This window comes from Rhynchophorus ferrugineus, unplaced genomic scaffold, assembly GCF_030347505.1.
Source record: "Rhynchophorus ferrugineus isolate W39M unplaced genomic scaffold, kcgeb_rfMv2 rfM7, whole genome shotgun sequence".
NCBI lineage: Eukaryota > Metazoa > Arthropoda > Insecta > Coleoptera > Curculionidae > Rhynchophorus > Rhynchophorus ferrugineus.
In genome coordinates this window covers 12,983,589-12,999,554 of record NW_027472586.1, presented here as the reverse complement: position 1 = coordinate 12,999,554, position 15,966 = coordinate 12,983,589, and the positions used below count along the sequence as shown (strand labels likewise).

Sequence of the window (15,966 nt, the reverse complement as noted above, 5' to 3'; positions counted from 1 at the left end):
AAACGATATTCTTCCGCCGAAGGACTCTTCATAATAGTAGAGATTCTTCGCAAAAATTTGTATCTATATAATGTTCTAAATATAATATATTAATTATAAGAAACAGGATCAACAGTAAATTTCTCCCGAGACAATAATTTGAAAGTTATTTATAACTATTTAAAAAATCATGACATCTATGATCTATTTATACAAAACAAAAGTACAAAAATGAGGAAGCAAAATTCCACATATTTTTATTGTTTTAACTGTGTTCTACACACCTAAAACCTTTTTTTTTTGAAGCTTAAGTTCGGCTTTGCATCTGAATCATATACAATCCAGGTTTAGTAGGTACGTGTTTTGGTAGTTTTCGTTTATTTTATGTTATATTATATTTTTTCTAAGTGTTGACCTAAATCACGTCCTTTTCTTAATGTTAATTGAGCAAGAGGAATATATATTTTCATAATTTAGCATTATTCGTTTAAAATGTTAGGTATATTATCACAATGTTGCTATAAGTGTTCAAAATAATACTGTAGGCAATATTATGTTTTTATTATTCAGTATAGAAGTTCAATATTGTCTATCAAAAGTAAAATTACAGAAGAAGTTTGAAATTTAAAGTTCGGTGCTTTATTTTATAACTATCGATATTTTTCCGGCCTTCCTACAACATCAGTTTAGTTTCATCTGTGTAAGACAACAAGGTTTTAATATCACATAATATACCACCGTCTAATACTATTTTATTAACGGTTTAAAAAGTTTAGTGAGAAGATTTTGGTAGTTTTCATTTATTATGTATATATTTTTTTTAATGTTGACCTAGGCCACGTCCTTTTCTAAATATTATTTAAACCAAAAGAAACTGGATATTTTCATATTTTAGCGTTATTCATTTAACATTTTAGGTATATTATCGCAGTTTAATATTAAAAAAACCATTAAATTTTCCGATATCGAAACGGCCATAAAATCGCAGTAAAAACTACGTAAATCAAAGGCGATCGGCCGAGAGTGTCGCCATATTGTTTGATCGCCTTTAATCGGCGAGATCGGCAAAACGAAAAATGCCCCGTCGCACAACAATACCATCATCATCATCGCAGCCGCACACACCATTACAGTTTATTTATATATTCCATTAACCGTGAAAAGAGCCGGCAACAGCGCCCGCTGCCATCCGTCGCTACCCGATTATCTCAACGACCAGCTGTTCGGAGTTTTCGCCTTTCGTCGTGTCTGCGGCGTTCGCCCGTCCGTACGACTCGATAATTCAGTTTTCTTAGCCCCTTTCCGGTGTCGGTGTGCCCGGCCGTCTCTCCGTACGTGCGTGTGTATATGTACCCGTTGCGTTTCGACGATTCCGATGCCCGATGACGCCATCTTGTTCGGGGCCGCTCGACAGTCGTTCTCCTCGTCCCGTCGCCGTGCTTTTTTCTCGGCTCGTCCTGTTGATGATCGGGGAATGTTTACGTGTGTGCGCTAGGAGAGGATAGGATCTCGAGACGCCCACCGTTACTCGGTCCTGAGCGGGATCGTCGTTCTTCCTCGATCGGGACCCCGGGATCGCTCCCGTAACCTTCCAGATTCGCACGGAACTTCGGACGGGAAAACTGACCAGTTCCTACTCCGACATCTCGGCTGGTGTGTCGTGCGCACGCGCCAGTTGCTCTATTTTTATTGTTAGGAATACGTAATACCGTAAACGATCTAGGTCACAGGTCATAGGAATCTTCATGAAAATGTTGAAGATTTGTATGGTGAGTAATTTTTTTTCAACTCAATTCCACACGGATTTGCTACGACAATCGATCGTTCACATATCACTACACTAACCGGACGTGCATAAATAAAACGCTACTATGCTAGTTAAAAATATCGGGAATTTTCGTTTTGATTTCAATTATTTCATCGAGCACGGTAATATCGTACATACCATCTGTCCGCAGCTTATTCTAAAAGTAATATCCACCTTTCACTCTATAATATCATATAATATACTCGAGATTTTATCGTGAAATTATGTCTGTCTTTTATTCGGAACAACGTTCGATCTACGTTACGATTTAACTGAAAACCGAAGGGTACCAGAACGCGCCTATTTTAAACTTTATTGACCTAGGTAAGTGCTGTTCATTTTCCTCTTACCGAAAGCCAGATATATCCCCAGAATAATACTTCGTCCTTCCAAGAAGGGCGCTACGAAGTACATCGATCATGATAGTGAAGAGTGTTCTAACAGTATCTTTAAAAATGGCGGAGATATTTTATCGAGTAAAACATGTTGACACTATTCGCGTTAAACTCCCGAAAAATATTCGGGATCTGTTATGTTATTTACCGTTTCCCGTTGCGAGAAACGTGATTATGACGTTATAGCTCTGTGAGTAAAAAACAACTGAAACCATAATATTATAAATGGATCCCATTAATACTCCTAAAATAGCTCTGTTATTTTGAAACAACGTTAATAAGTTATTATAGAATAAAGTCGATATTTTACGTGTTGTCTGCCGGTTTTCTTCTAAATATAATCGTAACCTTTAATTTTCTTGTTATAATACCATTAGTTTTTCTTAAAGGATATATAAGGAACCAACTTAGACATTATTGACCTAGGTTCGTCTTGATTGTTGGTTTAAACATATGGTTGGAGACCTTTAAATACATTTAGATTCACTTTTCGTGTAGTTTTATATAGGAAACAAGCTTATGTTTAATTATATCATCGGTTAATTACCATCTTATTTATTAGTTTATTTAATTATTATTAACCAGCTGCTGGGATGTCAAAATCATTTTTGAAACTTGTCGGTGTTGACGATGGATTGATTCACGGACTAGTCCATGAATGGAGATATCCAAGTTGGTGTAGACATTCACAGCTGTCTTGATGATATGAGGAACGATGATATGACAAGAAAAATCAACTTCATTAGGTCAGAATTGTTACGTTCAACGTTTTTCATTGCCTTCCAACTCTCAGATAAACGAAAAACTGAGCTATATTTTTTATGTTTTCGTAAACAACTGAATTTGTGAGTGTGAGTCGTTTTTTTTTGTCAGTGGATGGGCCAACAATGATTTTCCTTCTTGTCTTTTAAGTGTTTGTTGTGTCAAGGTTGAGTGGCACTCGCACTGTATCGTTGGCATATATTCCTGCTGATAACCGATTGAGTTTCAGTGTATTGTTTAATGTTTCTATAACCATATTTGTGTTAATTTTGTCACATGTCAATATTATTTATTTAGCATTTTATACTGCATGTTTTGTTTATAAAATAATAATATATCCATAGTTAAGTAATTTAACATACATAAATGATTTGTTTCATCAGTTTTGTTAATTATTTTTCGACTTCCCCTTTTAGTTCTCTTAAAGTCGTCATTAAGTAAAGTCTACTTATATAACCTAATTTTTTGACTCTATATCAGCGAAGTGTACTTGAACAAATTACATTTTCTTTTCTCCTGAGTTCTCTGGGTATAGAGTGCGATAGGACAGGAACTAATCTGGTTCAAACACCACTTATATACACCGTGATACAATAATATTGATTTTGTGATCTAGATTGTATTTTTAACAATACTGAAAGACGGAGGTTATATATAACGACTCTATAAACTATACTTCTACGTTCTGGAATTTTTATCATCCTATATTGATAATTTAATTCATTATCTCATTCGTCGTCATGTAAAAGTTTTAACGACCTTAAATGGGTTTATAATTAAAACAACAAAATGTTTCGAGAGTGTTTACGACTATAAGTATTCTGCGACAACGTGTAACGTGCTACTTCTATTGGTCAAGTATATTTTTGAGTTGCAAGTTTTACGAGATGAGATGCATTTGTGCCGGTGGTAAGTAGGACATTTTTCGTTGTAATAATCCCGAGTTTCGGATCAAGGTTAAATCAGATTTATTTGTGTACTTTGCTAGCGCGGACATTTTTGAATAAAGCGAGAGAATACCCAACAAACATAGTTATTTTTATACGCGCTACAGATAATTCAACCATCACGTACCGCGGCCATGATAAAAAGCTTATCAGTATTTTTTCATTCTTGTTTACCCAATAGACTAAGGACTGTGTTAATAATATTGAAGAATGTTACTTAATAGTAGCACACTATAAGCGGTGTTAGACAATGACAGGACAAAACAACGCACGTTTTCACGCAGTTTTTTATATTTTGCTGTCAAACGTCAGTTTATGGGCCTATAATTATTGGTTTCCTCATCACGATGATGCTCTTTCTAAAAACTTTTTCGGCTTTCCGCTACTTCTTCACCGCACATTCGCCTGATTTAGGTCCATCGGACTCCTGGTTATTATCTGAACTCAGAAATCACTTGACATTGTCTATGCAAGAGGTGATTTGAAGGTCTTCTGTGTCGCTTACTGAACAAGTGGTATTTTCTGGTCAATAGGTGATATGTGCTTGGTTACATTTAACTGCTGACTATATTTCAAGAGTTCGTAATAAAGCTCCCTTTTATATCCTACAAAATGCACTAGTGAATCTACTTTAAGTGGTTATTCTATATTGAATTTCGTAATATATCCACGTTTAATCGCCAATTACAATACACCACAGAAAATTCACCTTTTTTAGCAAACTGTATTGTTGAAAGGGTTCGAAAAGGCAGTCGATTCGTGTGGTAGCAATTTTCTTTCCTGTTGGATCATTCCAATCGCATATAAAGGTCTGAAACGAGTTATCTATGGCTACGGTGTCTAAAAAGTTCTTTTGAACTGGGATATCGCCCAATAAATTTTGCAGATACTTCAAGCTGATACACTGATTTTATATTAACCAAACTACATGCAAACGCCTAATAGAATGTACATTGAGTTAACTAAGCTGAATCGAATTCCTTATATTAATTATAAATAGTGAGTTTTTGTTTGCTGTATATTTTCGAAATTCGACCTCGTGTGATATATTTTTTATTATCGTTTTTTTTTTTCGTATACTCTGCTAATTGTATTGTGTTATATCTGGTATAAACCACACCCATCGAATCAGGCTGGCGATGTGCGATTTCGCTTTGCAACTTTTGCGCCCACCAGCTTAGCATCGCATATTATATGCCGAGATAAAAATCGAAAGTTACGACCTATTTTTCCTGTTTGTTGTGTTTGGTGCTGTTGTTGGCTTATAGTCACGTGACGCGACTCATATAGTTTCGCGATTTTTCAAAATGGAGACACATCGGCTTATATGGCGATTGGACGTAGGTTGGAGACCGAGGTCGTTGGCCATCATCAACCAAGAGAAACACTGACTCCCCCCTAACGTCCTTGATTCCGTGATTAACCTTTCACTTTTAATTGAAAACATATTACATTACTTGTCAATGCAGCACTTACTTTTTCATACCAATAAAGCAAACCAATTTACCTAAATGTTATGTGTTTTAGGTGATTAACCGTATTTTTATCAGTGTTTTTTTTTAATTATTATCTCTATATCTCAAAAATAAATATTATAATAGTATATATTAAATTACTGAAATTCAAATAACAGGCGCTTATTTCATTTCCCTTTTTACTGTAAAGTTTCTTCAAAAGACCTTACTCGCATGTGATGCTTCTTGTTGCTCTTTGTGAACGGGCAGACAGAATGAAACCATTCAGAAGACAAAATAGTTTTGTTAGCAGAAGAAATTTCAGGTTAATCAGACCACCAACTAGTGTTTTGAAGAATTTAGCAGATATTTGACAACTGAACTTTTGCAGGCTGATTCGGTTACATATTCAAATCTCTTTTTAACCGGATCTTTTATTCCTGAAGAAAAATATTGCCTGGTATTAAAACGAATTTACAAACTGCAATAGGCATACATTATAGATCTTGATGACGTGAGTTCACTGCTACTTTGGATAGGCTATACACACACACACACACACACACACACACACACACACACATATATATATATATATATATATATATATATATATATATATATATATATATATATATATATATGTATGTATGTATGTATGTATGTATGTATGTATGTATGTATATATATACAACCCTTTGGGTCTAGTCACTTTTGTTATATCAGATTGTCGTAGTAACACTCTTTATAATAATAATAATTTTAGTATGTAACTTAGTATGCATCGTTTTGATGTGATTAATATGCATCATGAGCTTCTGATATGGCACCGGATTATTTCACTAATACGTAAAAAGTGTTTATCTATTAAATGGGCGACTTTAGCGCAATTTTTAGTAACACGGAAAATTCCTGGTTCCATTTCAACGAAATAACGTGTAATACAAAGTAAAACCTAATAACAGTGCCTTTAGCATGACTATATTTGTATTCGTTATATTGACTACGTTATATTGAATGTAATATTAATTGAATAATATATATATTACGTCAATGAAATACCAATGTGTTAGACTCCGCCCTAGAAAACATAAGAGGATGAAACAGTTTATTTTTTATCCGCCATTGTTTTTATGGAATCTTATCTGCGATAACCCACCGATGATCTCCATTATCTCTTTGTATGTTGATGTTGTACCGATACGGATCCATTTCTATTTTTGATTTTGAGTCAATTGCTTGCGATAACAAACATACAACATTATGTTCATCAAACGCCAATGCAAATAAATAATAATTGATGATAAAGGGACTAAATTATTCGGAATTATAATACTGGAGTGTTGATAATATTGCGTATTGTCGATTATCATAACCATTAGGTCTCCTTCAGATGGGTTTCGTTTTTTCTACTATTTTGATCCATACATTGTTAAGATTGATACTGGACCATCCATAAGATCTTCCTTTCATTGAAATCTTTGAATATATGCTTCCACTCCAACGTCAAACCAGATGTCGTTTAATTTCGTAGTGACAAGTCGTCCATATGTTGTTAATACTTTGGTTTTGCCTTCACTTCTCTCAACTTCACAAGTCTCAACATTCGTGTGAGCAAATACAGTACTATTGTTTGTGAACATTAGATCTGTTAAGGATATTCCTAAACGTGAGCACTAAACATAAAAACGTGGAAGTACTAGGACAGTATAGTTATCTGGAGGTTGCAGGCAAAAAACCCTTTGAATTAACGTAGTTATGTATGAAAACTGTGATTCCAATACTAATTAAGTTTAAGTCTGAGATCTTAGGAATAGGAGGAAATAATACTAGATAGTTATACTTTATAGCAGTTGAAATATTCATGCCATGAGTTTTTAAATAAAAAATTGGTTCACTATTATGTTGGCTAGCAATAGATAGGCTACACATTCATAGGAAGCACATGTTTGGATCGATAATGGAACCTTTCTGATAGTAAGATGCCTGAAGTTGTTTAGTACTATTCAGCTTTCAAAGCTTCCTAAAGTGACAACCGAACTAATGGTTGTAGTTTTAATATCCACAACCGTTTTTTTTTTCCACAAAGTCTCATTTATATAATTTTCTTGAATCAGCTGTGTTACTATTGATGTAGAAAAACAAATCAATAAGCTAGTAACTTTCCAGATTTGTTGTATTTATTTTCAAATACAAATTGTGACAAACGCTGACATAATCAGCCTTCCGTCATGTTCCAACTTAAGTAACAATACGACTAATGCTTGTGCTAATACCATGACCAAATATTTACGTAAGATTTTTTCCAAATTTTTATTTGGTAATTTACCATTGTTTTTTTTTGTATTGTGTGTGTAATCTCGCGAATATAAAAAAAGGAAATAAATACAACTTCGTCTATCGATCATGATGGTCTAGACGCGTCATCGCCGTGCTATATGAGAAACCTGATTTTTTTATTGTATTGTGAGTGAATTCGTAACTAATTTTGGACGTTCAATATGCTGTATGTTATCACCGGTTCAAAATTCCTATATAAAAAGACAAGACGGTGCCTTGGGCTATACAAATTAGTATATGACCTTCGCTAATATACATAATATACGCCGATAGAATATTATTGGGACCAGACCGGTACTACTTAATTAGTATTGTCAAAAAAACTTAACACATAAAGAGACATAAAAATATTTAAACCTTTATTATAATGAAAGTTTTAATTTTTAAGAGACACTATGCAATATCAAGTTAATGCCTGAATAATATATACAGATTATATAGTTTTTTGGTAGTATTAATTTAGTATTATTTGAGTTAATACTATTTAAAAACTGGATTAAGATTAATTAATATTTACACTGTTACTAGTCGTTGTTGATTAACCTATAATTCGTCTTAAATTTAAGAATATATCTAGGAGGACCCATCGGCCCTATCTTAATATCTGGTGTAATAATGTTTGTACTGCTGATTTTCTATTAAATGCACATCTGAGTACACTAATAGGTCAAATGGTTTGATTCTTTTGAGTCTGTGTCCTGTTCTGGTGGTATCCAATAGTTATAACCGTTATTTTTTGTTTTCGAGATTTGGGTCCAACTATTTATATTCACTTTTCCTGTAGTTCGGTCACTTGCCTGTTGTAATTTTCGTATGGCTTCTTCACTGTTCTCCGACAGCTATAAGCAGTATCATCAGCAAATATAGCCACTGTGATATTTTCCATTTGTGGTATATCACATCTGTAGAGTAACCTAAGAATTGACCCCAAGGCTTCCTCTCGTTTGGATTTAGACTTTCTGGCTGTAACGTAAGATTTTAATAGTTCAATGTGTTATTTCGTTAACATGTTCTGTACCGAAGCTTTGTGATACATCTAGAAATACGTAAAAATACATACTTTCTACCTTCACAGGCTTTTTACAATTACATTCATGTATTATTGTATTCATACATTCTCTGCACTTAGTTAATTGTTGAATGTTAATAAACGATGAATAAATAATATTGAGTATATAATAAAGCAGAAACTTTTGTGATATACCATATCCAAATGTACTAATGCCAACAAAAACTAGAACTGCTATCAGTTTTTGCTCCGACACATCATATGGTCGTTCGATGTTATTTTCTGGGTTTTTGAGAAGAAATTCATGTTGACCGCTACAAATGTTTCCTTTTTCGACATGTATTACAATAGTAATACAATTTTTATTCGCAATTTCCTTCACTTTAACGATCAGTTGAAGCCATTGATTGCTAACCTGAAAGAGGTAGATCTTCCATGACATCTCGACTGTTTTTGAATACATTGTAGCTGTAATAAGCACGAGTTTTTAATATTGATCATGATTTATAATGCCGATTACACGTAAACTTAGAAACATATATTTAAAGCGCAGTAAAGGACAATTCATTTTTTCGCACATTGTCATGAGATGTAGATGGAATAATGAAAATGAAAAAAAGCATTGTAATAATGAAATCCTACATGGTTAAATGAGTAACACGGGTTTACCAGCACCTATAGATAAAATAGAAGTGTCAGCAAGAGCTTCTGTAGGTTATATAAGAGAACGATTTATGTAGTTAGGAAATGAAAATTAATGCCAGAACTGGAAAAACCATGAATTTGTAGTTCGCTATAAACAGTAACTTTTTCGAGTACTTTTAAGAATTTGTATTTAAGACATGGTTAAATGTTGTTTTATTTCACTTGGGTTCAATGATAAAACTTTGTGGTTGTACACTATCCGCACGTAATTGTTGGAGTATTGCAGCAAGTGTTGTTTGGAACCTCTGTCTGTTGTCACACACTTGAAACATACCAGGCTGTAAATATGTGATACATCCAAAGTATAGCCTGGTGTAGTAGGATTCATCAAACCACTTTTTGTAATCTAACCATAATAGAGATACTTCTTGAAGGCTTTCGTACTTAAAAATTAAACCCATCCATGACATGATATAGATATAATTTTCCATATTTGGTAACTGAAACAAGAATTGTTATTAGGTCCTCAAAAGCGTAGTCAGTGTCTCAATATCGGTAATCAAAACACATGATATCTAACCTCAAATTTGATCGACAATATTATTACTCTTGATCTTATGTAAAGAAATATTTGTACCAAGATCTTTGGGTCTCCTTTTCAAGGTTTAACCACATATATCTTCTTCATTGGAATGTTAATAAACAACCAATTTGAACTGTTTGAGGATGTATTATTATATTAAGGAAGTGCACACCATCGATACACAGAAAATGCATAATTGTAACTCAAAATAATTAACTGTAATCACCACAAACGTAAGAACTGTCGAGTGGTTACGAAACCAACACGTCACACAAAGACGTCATTGTGATTGAAGCGTTTTCTTCAGAAGCTTACCTTTAAGGATAATGAGTTTATTCGTCACTTCATCTAATCTATAATCATATGATCGGTTTTTTCTTTAGTACAGTGTTATATGGTTATATGATATATTTTCCGAAAATGCACCAGTAGTAACGTATTTGACGTAATTTCCAGCGATAAGCAAATTTTTCGTTATCAACCAACTTTCATTATAACTTACATTATTGTAAATAATATGAAACGAAGCAAGTTATACGAAACAACCATATATTTTTGGAATTAATAATATTACTGTGTCGTTTTATCAGTAAACAGATATTAATGTATTATGAATAATTGATAGTGGCTTGAGCACTTGAAAAAATTCAACTTCGATAGTATATCAAACGAAGCATATCGAAGGAAAAAACACACTAAATTCGATCCGACGGTATTTTTAGCCGTGAGGAATGTGTTTCTAATAGGTTCCCTCATTGCGCATACTTTCGGTCATAATTACGATTTTACGTAATCTTTACGCTGTCTTTTGTGTGGTGTTGTTGTTTCGATTGAAAGTTCGTCGAATTTTGGAATGGTTCGGTTCAATCGCAAATAACTAGTCGTTTATATATTAGAACTGTTTTTTTTGTCATTAAACTTTCAGAGATCAAGTATGTATATCATGGATATATCAAGAAGTTAATTATCTATACTCTGTAGTCTGATATATAGTTACCTATTAAAAAAAGAGCCTCCACCGATATGCACTGTAAGCAGCTGAACGATCACAGTCAAGCATATATCGACATCTTCCAGGAAATACAACTAAGACAATAATATAGTTTTGGGGACGATCTTTGTAATCAATGCGTTTGTCAATGGTCAACTTTTCATATTTGCTTAATATAAACATTTTGGTACAATATACAAGTATAATTGTTAACGTATTTTGAAAATATTACATTGAAATCTTTGTACTTCACTAAAATGTATTGTATTTCGTTATATTTAAGAGCATAACAATGTATAAATAGGAAATAAGTTTTCACACAAAAAAATACATGTATTTTCGTATTAAATGTTATTTTAGGCAGGGAAATGTTTCATTCATATTAGTTGAAGAGATTTAAAATTATATTATTAAGCTAATAAAAAAAACATATTTTTTATAACATAAAAATCGTCAGATATCTATTATTGTAGGTTCTGAAAATGTTTGAATCTGAATTTCGTTAACATGTTCTGTACCGAAGCTTTGTGATACATCTAGAAATACGTAAAAATACATACTTTCTACCTTCACAGGCTTTTTACAATTACATTCATGTATTATTGTATTCATACATTCTCTGCACTTAGTTAATTGTTGAATGTTAATAAACGATGAATAAATAATATTGAGTATATAATAAAGCAGAAACTTTTGTGATATACCATATCCAAATGTACTAATGCCAACAAAAACTAGAATTGATATCAGTTTTTGCTCCGACACGTCATATGGTCGTTCGATGTTATTTTCTGGGTTTTTGAGAAGAAATTCATGTTGACCGCTACAAATGTTTCCTTTTTCGACATGTATTAGAATAGTAATACAATTTTTATTCACAATTTCCTTCACTTTAACGATCAGTTGAAGCCATTGATTGCTAACCTGAAAGAGGTAGATCTTCCATAACATCTCGACTGTTTTTGAATACATTGTAGCTGTAATAAGTTACCTATTAAAAAAAGAGCCTCCACCAATATGCACTGTAAGCAGCTGAATGATCACAGTCAAACATATATCGACATCTTCCAGGAAATACAACTAAGACAAAAATATAGATTTGGAGGCAATCTTTGTAATCAATGCGTTTGTCAATGGTCAACTTTTCATATTTGCTTAATATAAACATTTTGGTACAATGTACAAGTATAATTTTTAACGTATCTTGGAAATATTACATTGAAATGTTAGTACTTCAAAAAAATGTATTGTATTTCGTTATATTTAAGAGCATAACAATGTATAAATAGGAAATAAGTTTTCACACAAAAAAAATACATGTATTTTCGTATTGAATGTTATTGTAGGCGGGGAAATGTTTCATTCATATTAGATGAAGAGATTTAAAATTATATTATTAAGCTAATAAAAAAAAACATATTTTTTATAACATAAAAATCGTCAGATATCTGTTATTGTAGGTTCTGAAAATGTTTGAATCCACCCAGTTCAAATACAACATTACGATATTGATAACGTATAATAGATAGGAAAAGATGTACAGAACCGAGAAATGTTCTATCTAATTAATACTAAGTTAGGTATCATATAGATTGAGTTACTGCAGTTTGAATGACTATTTCAAGCATAATTTGGTTTAATGTATGTATATTGATGTGCTGATTTCGACGGCATCCAATGATTCTCATCTGGCGTGATTTCTCCGGAAAATGTTGAATGAATGAACTTAAATTGATGTTGAAAATTGACCTCCAGTGATTGTTATTTGTTCGCAGACTTCAATACGCGACTCCAGAGAAAGAGGTTTGGCTAAAAAGAAGACATGACATCATCAACGACGGTCAATGCCTATTTTGAGGACAAATGCGACGTTTTTTAAAAAAGGTATAGACATGCTGGAGAAACTTTGAACTGATTGTAAATTTTACGAAGAAATCTGTATTGAGTAAAGATATATATTAATTAGTATGTGTTTTATAAAATTAGAACGAAAATATATACCATGCGTATCGCGAAGATCATTGAAAGTCCCCTTATTGTCACATATATATGGGTGTTATAATACAAATTGTATAAGGCTAAAATTTGAAAGTTGAAATTGAAGCCTGCGACAACTTACAGTTGTAGTTAAATTATTTATGAGCATTGCCTCTCAGCTTCGTACGTTCGTTTGTTAATTTTCTGAATTGTATTGTTTTTTTTCCAATTTATGTGATAAAACCTCTGTAGAAGTTTTTGGAGTTTTGAACTCCCAACTTCCTTAGTCCATGGCTGGTCCGCCTTTGGTGCTTTTTCATCTTGAACTTCGATGCTCGTACCAGGAATCCAAGGATTAGGGCTGTTTTGTTTTTCAAAACATGTTTCCTAATTCGAATAATGCATGACTAGCGAACTTTGTTAGAACATAATCGAACACAACTTTATTGTTTCAAGATATTCTTCGAGTAGCTGCAGAACGATTACCAATCGAATATCAACCGACTTCTTTTACTGATAAATAAGATAATTCTGGTTAATTGAATGAATTCAAAAGAGAACAGCCTTACGATCTCCTTGGCATTCTACTGACTGCGCCAGTTATATTTGACTTTAACGGATTGATTTATTTATTTATTACAAAAAACTAAAGAAAAATTTTAAAATTAATTAAGAAACATTGGTCAGTTTTTTACTAAGTCATCGAAACTATTGAATTGAAAGTGGTATTATCTTTAGAAATAAATGTATTTTTTCGTCAATAACCTGTATTTTCATTGTTAGGTCGGAAATGATATTTTTTTTACGTCATGACGTATGTGTATTGTTTTACGTAATATATTTTATATGTATTTTTGTATATAACCTAGAGCAGATAACAGTTGATAGAATACTAATTATATTTTTCTTTTATAGGTAAGTAACCCATGGGTCTTCCACATTAAACTGAAACCGAAACTCGTAAGTATGTAGGCTCCTATCATAAAATGATTCCTAATACAAATTCACATATATGAATAGTGAAACAATTATTTACAGATGATATCGTGGTTTATAATAAAATATCGCGTCTTATCAACTGCAAAGTTACAAAATTATAATATTTACTGTTTATTTATTATATTACTGCAAAATAAAACTCGGTAAATATAATAGTTCATGTAGAAGATTAATTTACAAGGACCCATTAATAATTAATACATCAGAACTTATTCAAGTCCGCGAAATAAACAGGACATTTACGATTAATTTTTGTTTACTATTATGGCGTATGGCGTATGACCCTTAAACACAAACAGGAAGCATCTGTCAAACGACTAACAGCTGTATAGATGTCATTTTAGCGTTACCATAGCCCAACAATAACTTCCCTAACCCAGAAATATTTGTGGATAGTTTTGGATCAACCCAATTTATTACATAACCCCAGAAAAAGGATGATACATCATTCGAAGTGAGATGACTTCGAATTAGCGTTGGGAACTATCGACTGAAAACAGTCGAAACAGTCGATAGTCGCAAAACAGTCGATAGTCAATAAAATTACTATTTTCAGTCAAATGCACGAGTCGATTGTTTTTCACATTCACGTTTTTCATTCGCGATGTCAGACGAAGATGAATGCTTGGAGCGGTTAATTTTAAATGTCTTTATATTCTCCAATGGTAGTATAAGCGAGACAGAGATGTATATATATTGATTGACGTGATAACTTTAAAAAAAAGGAAAATAAAATTACTAATTTCTATTATCATGTAATAAGTAATATAATTTTAAAGGAAGTAGGACTACTTTTATACTGAATGTTCTAGGGACGTGTAAATAGGAATGGAATAATAACACCACAAATGTTTTATCGTGTTTTAATATATTAATTGCTATTTTTAAATAACAGCATAATAAATATAAATAGTACAATGCAACTTCAACACAACCTAAAATCTAAAGATTTTCAATAACCATAACTACTAAATAAAATGTAAACGTATACTTAATCACTGAAAAATCTAATCTGTGTTGAACCTAAAAATGATCGTACAATAACTACCAGGCCCTTTTTAAATAAAAGTTTTATTTATTTTTGAACCGAAATATTTTTAAATTACTGTGAATATTATCATGTTCAACTTTTCTCCCGTGATGCGATTTCTTCGATCGTTAATTATTTGCCCAGATTTTGAAAAAACTCGGTCCCAGGGGACAAATATTGCGGGTATAGAGGAATATTTTTCGTGTAACTGATATAATTCAGATAGTTTCGTTTTATGGGTTTGCCAAAAATCCAATGGGTTTTCTAAACGCCCAATAAATGAAATTTCCAAATATTGCTAAATCTGTAAAGCTGCTGCAGTACTTGGAGTAATTACTTCTTTCATTCTAGCCATTTTTTCTCAAAATATCTCCAGATGTCAATACATTGGTCAGTAGTTTTTTCTTGAATTTCGAGTTGTGGAACTATATTTGTATTTTTTGAAGTTAGAATGGAAGAAACCTCTTTTGTGATAAATTTTTGTATCGCCTCAGCATTATTTACAACACCAAATCCTGCTTTTTTAAATCTAGGATCTAAAAATGTGGATTTCCCGCATATCGTATTCATTTCTAAAATTGCCAGTCTTTTATTGATGACATCTAATAGACAATTTTGTAATTTTTTTGATTTCATGGATTGTTACAGTCCTCTTATTAACGGTATAATCAAAGACATCGTTGGGATATCTTTCACCAGATAACTAATTCTGTTAAGATAGTCCATTCGTTAACAAATAAAAACTGTGGTGTGTGGTGCTCTTCTTAATAGCCAAAAAAATAAATTAATGAATATTAAAGTAGAGTTTTCCTATCAGAAAATGTATTTATCACAAATATTTAATATACTTTATTCAGCTCTTTACGGCTAATGTTTTTAAAAGAAATTTAACAACTGCTACTGTAAAACATTCTTCAAATCTTTTGGATCGATGTAATTTCTGAAACCTTTGGAACCTAATTTTAGTTTTCAAGATTTTAGGAAAGAAGTCTCGACAAACAAGAGGCTTGGACAAAAATCGTGAAAGTTTATCAAAAAAGTATTACCT

The 15,966-nt window shown here is 32.3% G+C and overlaps 1 protein-coding gene across 19 annotated transcripts in view; it reads left to right on the top strand.

Moving 5' to 3' along the window:
• The window catches only part of Tlk (Tousled-like kinase), a 207,118-nt gene that overhangs the window by 124,856 nt on the left and 66,296 nt on the right, over positions 1-15,966 (top strand). For 3 of the 19 annotated variants that reach the window (XM_076410056.1, XM_076410061.1, XM_076410057.1), the window contains one exon: positions 13,805-13,849. The exons of 13 other annotated variants lie outside the window; for them this stretch is intronic. In XM_076410056.1, the coding sequence (XP_076266171.1) occupies positions 13,805-13,849 (45 nt within the window). Of the gene's footprint in view, positions 1-1,263; positions 1,749-12,687; positions 12,797-13,804; positions 13,850-15,966 lie in introns of those variants that run through there. 3 more of the 19 variants (XM_076410067.1, XM_076410068.1, XM_076410069.1) reach the window with 3 other exon arrangements.